Source organism: Phaseolus vulgaris, chromosome 3 (genome assembly GCF_000499845.2).
Source record: "Phaseolus vulgaris cultivar G19833 chromosome 3, P. vulgaris v2.0, whole genome shotgun sequence".
Taxonomy (NCBI): Eukaryota; Viridiplantae; Streptophyta; class Magnoliopsida; order Fabales; family Fabaceae; genus Phaseolus; species Phaseolus vulgaris.
The window spans coordinates 48873463-48884229 of NC_023757.2; the positions used below are offsets into that span (position 1 = coordinate 48873463).

At 35.8% G+C, this 10767-nt stretch overlaps 1 protein-coding gene across 3 annotated transcripts; it reads right to left on the reverse strand.

The window, feature by feature from the left end:
• On the reverse strand, positions 1–7883 carry LOC137808364 (BEL1-like homeodomain protein 4). 3 transcript variants are annotated; one of them, XM_068609435.1, is made up of 5 exons: positions 7415–7883; positions 5775–7176; positions 4398–4783; positions 3038–3098; positions 1–733 (listed from the first exon to the last, which is right to left on the reverse strand). In XM_068609435.1, exons 2-5 carry the CDS (start codon positions 7077–7079, stop codon positions 149–151), a joined length of 2337 nt encoding a protein of 778 aa, XP_068465536.1. In that variant the 5' UTR covers positions 7080–7176; positions 7415–7883; the 3' UTR covers positions 1–148. The 3 variants fall into 3 exon arrangements, with proteins under 3 accessions (XP_068465536.1, XP_068465535.1, XP_068465537.1); XM_068609434.1 differs by having other exon boundaries at positions 7313–7866; XM_068609436.1 differs by having other exon boundaries at positions 4398–4779; positions 5771–7176; positions 7313–7694.
• Between the last annotated feature and the right edge of the window lie 2884 nt (positions 7884–10767).

Here is a 10767-nt window from a genome sequence, read left to right on the forward strand (position 1 = left end):
TTCTGAAAAATGGTTTCTTTTGATATATCATATCATAATAATCATATTATTATAATAATAAAAATAAAAATAGTAATAATAAAGCAACCTCCTATACGTATCATTATTATCTTTATGATCATGTGAAGTAATAGGGCATTGATTAAGTTTAAATGCCTCCAAAGTCCCTAACGGAGAACGGAGTTTTCTCCGGCATGTTCCCGGCGTGACGTAGCCCTAGTGTAAGTGACACGTCACCGGCGGTGGTCCCAAATCTAATCAGTGTGGAACCAATGTCAGAAGCGCCAGGACCGGTCCCAAAATCCGTCACAACGAGGCTACCGTGCCGGCACGAGTCATCAGCCCCCATCGACCGGGAAAGCTCCGAGGGAGGCGCCACCTCTGAGGCGGTGGCGGTGGTGGAGGAGTTGGGCTGTGTTTCCGAGAAGGCTCCCTGTGGCCTGTTGTTATTTATTGGGGCGAGTGAAGCGTCGCTTTCGGTGTCGGATCTTTTGGCGGTTGGTGGTGTGGTCGCTGTAGATGTTGTTGGAGGCGGTGGTGGCGCTGTTGCTGTCGATGCCGTAGTGGAGGGTGTTGGGGTTTGTGCCAGTTGGTGGCCACTGTTATTGCTGCTGCTTTGATTCCCCTCTCTCTCGTCTTCTGCCCCTTCAGCTTCCTTGAGTTCTTGTTGGTACATGTCTTCCACCATGGGTTTCCACAATCGAACCCTTGCATTAATGAACCAGTTTGATACCTGCAGAAGTGACACGTTTAATCCATCCTCCACCTTAATACACACCCATGCTAGTAGCTACTACTATTACTACTCCAGTGTACTCTATCATTGCAGGTTAATAACTATGCATGTGTATGCATGTATACTCACTTGACATGTCTTGCTAAATTGTCATTTTCTGATGGATGAAAACGAGACTATTTCTATTCTTACAATTCTACCTATCTTTTGACCCACTAACTGTAATAAAATTATTAGATAACTACTTTCTATTTGACAAACACCTATAAGATGACGCCAGATTATAGTTTTGCTACTTGCTTTCATTACTTGTTTAATTGATAATGAAATTTTTTATCTATTGATATATTTATAATGTAACATGTGGTGTATAAATAACTAAACAATATATTAAAAATGAGAAGAAAGTTCCGGCATGTATATATTTATATACACACTCATTAAAGTATTGAAATATATGTCCATGTGCTTGACACACTTGGGATTGATTAATGTTAGATAAGGGTACGACATATATAGCATGGAAAACCTCAACTATCATATGATATTGACTTTGATCAGTTTGATATTTCTACAAAGTTGGTAAATCTGTATAATCGAGTCTCTCTTTATCAAAGTGTTTAGTATATTTACATCTTTAGACAGAAGAAAGAAATAAAAAGATATATATAGAGAGAGAGAGAGACAAGAAAAAATAAAAGTAAAATACATGATATCCAGTTTAAAGATTCAAAAAAATTATGGTCTCTGAGAAACCAGAAAAAGGAAACAAAAAAGATTGCTTTCTGACTCATTACCGTTTGTCCCTCCATGATAAATTGTAATTAGGCCATGAAATATCTTCTCAGTGGAGTGACATATAGGACAGCGAAATGACATTTGTGAATGATAATGCAATTATATATGTAGTATATAGACTCTAACAGAGAAAGTTATTTATCAGCAGTTTCTTGTTAGAACCTAGGGGCAGTGGTAAGTATAAGCCATGTATCTCTAGACTCTAGACAGTGTACTCCTACCCATTTCACTGACTCTTAGAGGGTATAGGCATCCATGAAAGGGTAGGAAGTTATATACTACACGATGTTTTCCTTTCCCACCTAATTAGATGTGTGATAAATTGTAGCAGTAGGTTTTTCCTTTGGATTTTGGTTGTTCAGGGAAAATACAAGGTACACTGTTAATGCAGAATCGCAGATGTACAAAATCCATTAAGAAAAGATACAGGGGGAAGTACTGTTTAATGAAAAATATGGATGCCAGATTTGTAAATATATATCTTTGTTGAGGGCGTGGAGGCATAGTTTTGTTATGTCTTCTGTCTCTGACATTTTTATGTACAAGACATTAAATGATTCAGATAGAACGTGCCAAAATAAAGAATAGGCCTTATCTTATGAGAGTATGACATTCTAAACTAGTTGATTATATGTAAGTAAAGAAAGGTAAACTAAGATTGTGAATTGGCAGATAAAGATGCGTGAATACGTAAGATTGGCATTAATTGGCCGAGTATAGAAGCATAAACTTGTAAGGAATTTACCACAAGGAGATTATGATATTTCCCAAAGATTATTTATTTCTCTTATTTATGGTCCCCATTGTGTAGTTGGGAGAAGTGAAGCCAATTGATATGAGAGAGAAAATGAGTGACAGAGAGAGGCAGCGAGATTCTAAAACACTATATACTTTGATCTTTTTTGTTTTAAACTGGGAAGAAACAGCAAAACTTTCATGTCCCGTTGCCTCTGTACTTATGCCTGCTCTTTCAATTTCAGAATTTATGTCACCAAGGAACATCTTAATTTCAGAATTTATGCCACCAAGGAAAAGAATCCAAAGTAAATTAAAATAAAATAAAATAAAAATCTAATTTTTTTAATATGGATGTTTTTTTTTAAGGAAATACATATAAGCTAGTTTCATTAAATATTTGTCACAAATAATAGCGGTACCAAACCCTTTGATAGAAAAATAAAATAAAATAAAAAGAATAGAGGAAACTAGAAAACAATTGAACCCACATTGGTGTTTGTCTTTCTCTAAAGGGAAGAGAAATGAAGAAGGAAACCACAGAAACAAACCCCAAAACCATGTAAGTTGCATCTGAACTTACTGCTGGTCCCTTCTCATTGATCTCATCCATTTTTTTTCCTTTTGTTTTCTCTTTTCTACTTATTATTGTTATCATGTATGGGGTCCGTGCATGTAATTCATTATTATTACTGTGCTGTGCTACACTACACAAAAATTGTCTCTCTCTCTTTCTATTGTGGAAAGCTAAGAGTGGAGGGGACGAACCTGATTTCTCGATAGCCCAGTCTGTCGTGCCAACAGATGCTTATCTGCATCGCTTGGGTACCTGAGAAAGAGACCAGAAAATGACATCAGAGTCCTTGCCTTAACCGTATAAAGAGACACCCAGCTTTCTGTACCCTTAGCTGAGTATGAAACCTTTCTTTCTGTCCCTTCGTGGGCGTGAGAATCTAAGAGAAACAAAGAAAGATCTACGTCGTAGCTGCCATTGCAGAAGTAAAGCAGATCGCTGTACACACTGACCACTACTCTCTCTACTTTCTTTATCCCACTTACCTATCTTTATTGCATTACCTCTTTGCGCTTCTTAGCATAATAATTCCATCTCAAAATTTTATCACTCATAATTATTCCAAATCTTTTCTCGGTAAATCATATTAAAAGGAATGCTCCAATTTTTATTACCAAAAAGTACACACCAACATACCAAAGTATATGTATAAATAAATATAAGAAGAAATGAAATAAAAAGAAACAATGAGTGTGAATTACTGTGCCAAACCAATTGCACACCAAAAAAATTTCTACATGGTGTTTATGAGAGTGAGAGAAAGAGATTGGAAGAAATGAAATTCAAGTTAAACCAGTAACTGGTACACACACATATATAAATATATTTATATATATACATGCATGTATCTATCTTTCTATCTTTACAGCTTTTGGCTGTCGAGCTTACATGCATCCCAAGGACTCTGCAGTATTAATGACTGTTGTAAACGATCCTATACATAATGGCTTTTAGATTCCCTCTTTCGGTCTTTCCCTCTGCGACTCTTTTTTCCCTCTTTGTTAATTAACGGAAGCCCTGCTACTTTTTTCCTGTTATGGATCGTGGTATCTATCGTGTTGTGTGTTATGCTTTTTCACATTTTAAAATTAAATCTCATTATCTCTCACTGTCCCTCTCCTTCACAGTCTCGCAATCATTAACTGCCTTTTCTCCTCTCGTAAGTCTAACATACCACATTTCACCCCTAATTATATCCAAGTAAAAAATGATACCACATCATCATCCCCTATAGTTTTTTCCCCTCTAAAGATACTTCCTCACTTACACGTGGAAATCAAACCTTTTAAATAGAAATCTACTTTCTTTCATCTGATAAAACCCTTTTATTGATAGACTTAAAAACGAACCCTTGTTTCAATGCTATCCTACATTTAGATATTTAACACCATCAGTATTTTCCACAACATTTCTAAACCACATTTTCCTTATCTGAAATATACCCCGGAAGTAAACCAAACATTAAGATGCTGATGTCAATTTTAAGAATGACTTGTTTTTCTATAAATGTATGTATGTAAGTAATAATGAAAGAGAGAAAATGAAACAACGTACGGATGAAGGAAATGCTCGAAAAGCCAGGCTCTCAAAATGTTGACAGATCGTTCTGGCAACCCTCTCTGGGGTCTCCAAGCTTCCTGTTCCATCATCCCCATTTGATGAAACGCTCTTTGCTGTCTCAAACTTTGTTCAAGCAACTTGAGCCTCGGGGTCTCTCCTTTGGTCAACCCTGAGTTCCCTGCCCCATCTTTCTCTCCCAACAGCTCACAACTGTGCTTCAGTTGCGCTGTTATGGCATCCTTTAGACACCTGAAGTGACGAGACATTGCTTTCTGTGCAAGTGCTGTGTATGGAACCGCAGAACCAAAGCCCATTACCATGTCAAACGAGTTCACCACCATGTGCATTTGCTCGCAGTAGTGGCTGTATCTCCGATCTACCTGCAAAACCGCAATTACAATGTCAAAAGATTATATTAATGAATTATGTCAAAAGATTTCACCTGTAACAGTAAATGCATGTTCCATCTCATTACTCATATCATATTCATTGTGCGGTTTGTGAAAAGCTGGGTGAGCTAACCAGCATTAATTAAGGGAAGAAATGGGTACATGTATGGTTTAATTAAGAATACGGTATATGGGAGTTAATTCACTCATGCAAATAGTGAAACAAAAACACACGTGTGTGAGGAATATACATATACATGACTTTTTCTTACTTAATAAAAAAAGCTATGGAGGAGTACTTGTTATGCACAGTACGGTCAATGCGAATGAAGAATGTGCTTGGGTTTCTTTCGTTTTGAAAAAACAGTTATAGAAAAATTGAATTGGAAAGGAATAGAAAAAGAAAAAGACTGTTCTCCCGATATATATATATCCCTACCCGATCATCTGAGATGTGAATAATGGCTTTCCTGCAATATTACTAAGATGGGTAAGGATCTGAAGGAGCAGTGGCGTTCCTAACAACTTGCTATGCAATAATATATATGATTGGTGATTGCCTTCCATCTGTTTGGTGAGTCTTAATAATCAGAAGAAACGTCGCTTCTTGATGGACGTATTCTCCTATAATGGTAGTGTCCCAGTTTCGCACTTTCACCAAACTATATATTTTTTTTCTTTTGTTAAAATAAATCTGAAAAGACTCTAAGATCTTCCCACCAATCGAATCGTGAGATTAAAAAATCGAGTAACGATTAAAATAACGATCAAATCCTCACCAACTGATCCCAAGGAGTGGAACCCTACTATACCAGCCGGCTTTTCATTTTGTTGAATTTTAGATACTCGCTGGAGAACTGTGTTTTATTATTGGACTAAGAAAATAATTAAATTGGAAGACCTTGACTCTAGAAGAATGAGAGAAGGTAAGAAGAATTCATAGAGAGAGAGAGAGAAAGAAAGAGAGAGAAAGATTACATGCCTCGTCAAGCATTGTTAGAAGTTTGACCTTCCTCCTTTGATGCTCAATCCTATCAGCTGCTGACAAAGGAGGAACATCCTTTGATAAAGACGAGGAAGCACCGCCGCCGCCGCCACTAGCTCCATGATTGGAGCTAGGGTTTGAGAGTTGCCTATTGAACTTGTTCTTCTTGAACTGGCCCCTCCCAACACTGCAGAACTCTTCAAGCAATTCCTGAGCAGCCTTAATATACTTTGAATTCCTCAAGGCATTGACAACACCTAAGGATGAGGTGGAGGATGATGCTGCAAAGGCAACATGCCCCTGGTGGGTCTGTCCCAACAATGCTTGGTGGTGATGACCCCCAAGAGCACTCTTATAGGAAGAGGGTCCTCCACTAGCTTGATTGTAATACAAGAATCCACTATCCCCCATCCTAAGTTCCTCCGCTTTCGCAGCTTCTAAGGAGGAGGACAAGGATAAGGAAAGACCTTGGCCGTGACCCGGGCCTTCCACAACCGTACTGGGTCCTCCTCCATCTTGAGCAGTGTCAGGGAGCCACGTGAATTGACCGAAAGACCCTCCTGAGCCCGGAGGAAAAGTGGGAAGTAACATGTGGAGTGTGGAAGAAGGAGGAGGAGGGGGAGAAGGGGATCTGGTGGTTTGCGGGTTCATGAGAAAAAGCTGCATGGCAGCTGCAGAGTCTGCATTAATGCTCGACATCTGATGGTGATGATGGTGGTTGTGGTGATGATGATGATGCTGATGCTGCTGAACTATGCTGCTGCTGCTACTGTCACGGCTATTCACACTGCCATGATGATGATGATTCTTGGAATCTCCCAACGGTCCCAACCCGGTTAGCATCCCTTGTCTGTTTCCGTACCACTCGCTGCCACCACTGCCCACTGCTCTCGCCGACGACCGAAACGTCGTCGTCATTGGCTGTTGCTGCTGTTGCTGTTGCTCCAGTAATTCTGTGGCGGCGCCGGGAGGGAAAGTGAACATCTCCGATAACATCCCCGCAGTTTCGTACACCGGTAGGCTTCCCGGTTCGTCTTCCTCTATGGGGACCAAAGTTTGTTGTGGCTCGAAGCCTTGCACCCTCACTTTGTCCCTACGAATCTGCTGCTGCTGTTGCTGCTGTTGTTGGTGAGGGTCCTGGTGACTCATCGTTGTAGCCGATCTCTCGAACCCATTGGGGAAGCTGAAGATTCCTTGGTGGTGGTGGTAATCTTGGGACATAGAATTCGAATGGTGTTGCTGGTGTGTCTTGGAGTGAGAGATTATAGAAGGAAGCGAAGAAGATGGTGTTGCTATTCCCATGCTAAGATCTTGCTCATCATCATCGTCTTTATCATCATCCTCTCCCTCGCCTTGTCACTAATCGAATTGGTTAAGGATCGCGCCGGTATAAACAAATCTGAGAATGAGAACAAAAACAATCAACCACATCATGTAACTGAGGTCAATTATATACAAACCATAGAGATAATAAAATGGAAAGAGAAAAGAGAAGGAAAATGGGTTTATATAGGATGCTCTCATGTTCTTCTCACCTAAATGGTAATTTTCATTTCATCATCACTTTCACCTTTGTTCATCATCTCATGTGTATATATATATATATATATATAATATGTATATACACATATATGTACCTCTTAGAGGTGAAGGGTATGAAAGGATGTGAAGCTCTCAGACATCGTTTTCCCTTCTGTGGTATTGAAAGCTTCTTCAATTCCTTCACTCTCTCTCTCTCTATCTACCTATCTGAGAGACACTCTCATACATATACATACAAACTACACACACTCTCTCTCTCTCCCTCTCTCTTTCTCTCTGTGTTGTCGCTCTGTCGTCTGTCGTCTCTTTCTTTCTCTTTCGCTCCTTTACTTTCTCTTTGTTGCTCTTTGCAGTGAGTGTTTTTGCAATCACCTTGTGGAAAATGAAAGATGGAAGTTGCACACAATATATAAAATTGAAAATGGAGGCTTTGGGGGGACTCACATATCTGTCTCAAATAATCGCAGTGTTTGGGTTGTATGAGAGAGAGGAAAGAGAAGCGGTCGCTGTTCTTCCTCTTCTTCCAACTTTCACCTCCTCCTTTAGTATTTCCCCCTACCAATAATGTCTTTTTATATTTTCTTTTATTCCATATCACACAAAATTAACATATGTGGTAATAAATTGCAAGCCAAACAAAATATTCATATTGTTAAATGACCACAATGACCTTATCAAGTCTACACAAATTTAACCTCCTAACAAAACAACACAATTTCATGGAATTATAAATCATAATCAACTAATTTAAACCGCTATCTTTTTATATTTAACGGTGTTTTATGTGATTTTATAAATTACCTTCAATTTTCTGTTTTTTATACACATAAATCTCCAAATTATATCGTAAATTATTTAAACAATTTATTTTGTTTAAACCCAGGTTGAGATCAGAATATTTTAGTTGGGAGTGAAAATATTTTGGGAAGATTTTACTAAGTGGTTTTTGGGGCAGCATTTGAAATGTCCATAATGGCACGACCAAATGTTGGATTTTATTGTCATTTGAATACGTCCTTTGGAAACCAACGCAAACTACGGAATAAAATAAAGATAAGGTGAGTACAAAGTCATCTCAATGATCCAAACTACCCCATCTTTTTTATGCAATGGAATGACAAAAAAGCCCTAAAAAATGATTGCAGATGGGGTGAAGAGGGTGGTAAGATGTAAGGGTATTGAGGGTATTTGAGTTGGTACTAATTCATGAATTAATAGGAGGAGTGATGTAAGAAAGGGGGAAGAGAGAGATGTTGATAAATGGGGAAGGGTAAAGAAAGTGGATGGATGGCACGTGCCATTGGATGGGCAAAATAGACAAGTTAGGTTTAATTGTGTGGGAGACATAGTTTCTGAAAAGCACCCATAACCGCTTTAAGGTTTGGCGCTGTCACTCAGAGCCATGTTCATTATTTTCCCTTTTCATGAACCCTTTCATTTTTACTGATGTTTCTTATGTTTCGCCTTCTCTTACTTGCATTTAATTATCATCTTAGAATGGTGTTAAGTGTTAACTTTAACTTCTCACCCTCATTCACCTCTAAGGAAAATCAATGCTACCCACATTCACAATTCTTTTTAATAAATATTTCTCTACTTTCAAACATCTTAACCGTCTTACTAATTTAATATATTTTTAACACCTAAATCTCTTCATTTTTTTAATTTTTCGAAATTTAAAATTTATTAAATTTGATTTGGTTAATAATGAGAATAATAATCTGAACTAGATATATAACACATTTTTCAATGTACCCTCTCATATAAATTAGAGTATATTTTGAAAGAGAATATTTAAAAAAAAAATATTCTTCAATGAGAACATATTGGAAAATTTTCTCCAACGAAAATATCTTTAAGAATATTCCTTAACTTTTTTATTTATTTTCTATCTTTTTCCTCTTATTTTAAATTAAATTTATCTATAAAATAAGCATTTATTCTATACTTAACACACTAGTATATTTAAAATTGCACATTTTATATTTTAGGTCTATACATGAAAAAGTTTCCAGTAGTATGTACCCAAAAAAAAATGTTTGAGGTAAAAAAGGTCTACAGGACTATCTCTCCATTAACGTAGAAGGTTATAGTTCATTTTAAAATAATTTTTTAGGATGATGAAAGGTAAGACATGCAATCTATTAATTATATATTAATAAATCAACATCTGTGGTATGGTTTTATTTTCTACGAAATCATAAATTGTACCAATATATCATCAATCAAACAAAGACCTATAAATCTTGCACTCTTAACAATATTACATACTCATTGGCATCGTATGTCCCAAAAGACATGAGCTTTTCCTATTTATTATGAAAAATAATTAGGTAGCTATGTTGTTGTTTTTTATATAACAAGCATTGCATGTATTGGAGTATGTAAAAAGTGAGAGTTTGACTTTTGCAGACACAACGTACTATATATACAGTTCCTTTCACAAATTTTCTAAATCATAAATAAACTAAATTTTGGCTAAACTAATGAATTTTCAACCCTTTTAAACTACTTTTGCCCGACTAATGAAAAAAATCTCTATTTTTTCAGAAAAAATAAATTAAATAAAATAATATAAAAAATGCCAATCTCTTATATTTTTCCTATAAATGTTCCAACAAAAATTACTTACATGATATACTTAAAAATTCTCTAAACAAGACGATAAATATTTCTATATAGCCCTACCAAAAATGTAATGTGGCTAACCAAGTAGTGAAACATACACAAAGTTAGACACAATGTAACATTTATTTCGATATAAATAATTCACTAAAAAAATCATTACAAAAAATTGATTTTAGAGACTAAAATAATTAATTAGTAATTAACTAAGTTAGAAACTATTTTATAAATTAAAAAATATTGATATCTAACTAGTTTTTATTATTAATAAAAAATTATAAAATATTTTTTAATTTGGTATTTAACCACTAACTACCAAGATTTTTAGTTACTTACTACTTTATATTCAAAATTAGTCTATATTATATTAGTCTTTTAAAGACTAATTTATAATTTAAAATATTAGTAGCTAAAACATTAGTAACTAGTGATTAGATTCCGATTTAGAAACCATTTTATGAATTTTTATTAATAATAAAAATCACTTTAAATACGAATAATATTTTAGTTTTTAAATTAATATCTAATTTAATCAATATACTAACTAATTATTTTTTATCTCTAAATTTAATTGTTTTTTAATAATTTTCTTGTAGCGATTGTGACCATCATCGTGGAGGTAATCCTCAAACTTGGAGTAACAAAGTCATCCTCTACATTTTCACCAAAATAGTCAAGTTATAGTAATAATTATTATTCCTTATGTTTTTCCTCCAAACAGGTTAGCATCTCCCAATCCTAGATTATTAATTAAGTATTTTTTTTCTCATTTGGAGTTGCTCTTAGTTTAGTTTCATCAAGAAATGATTTTTTTAGTTTAACT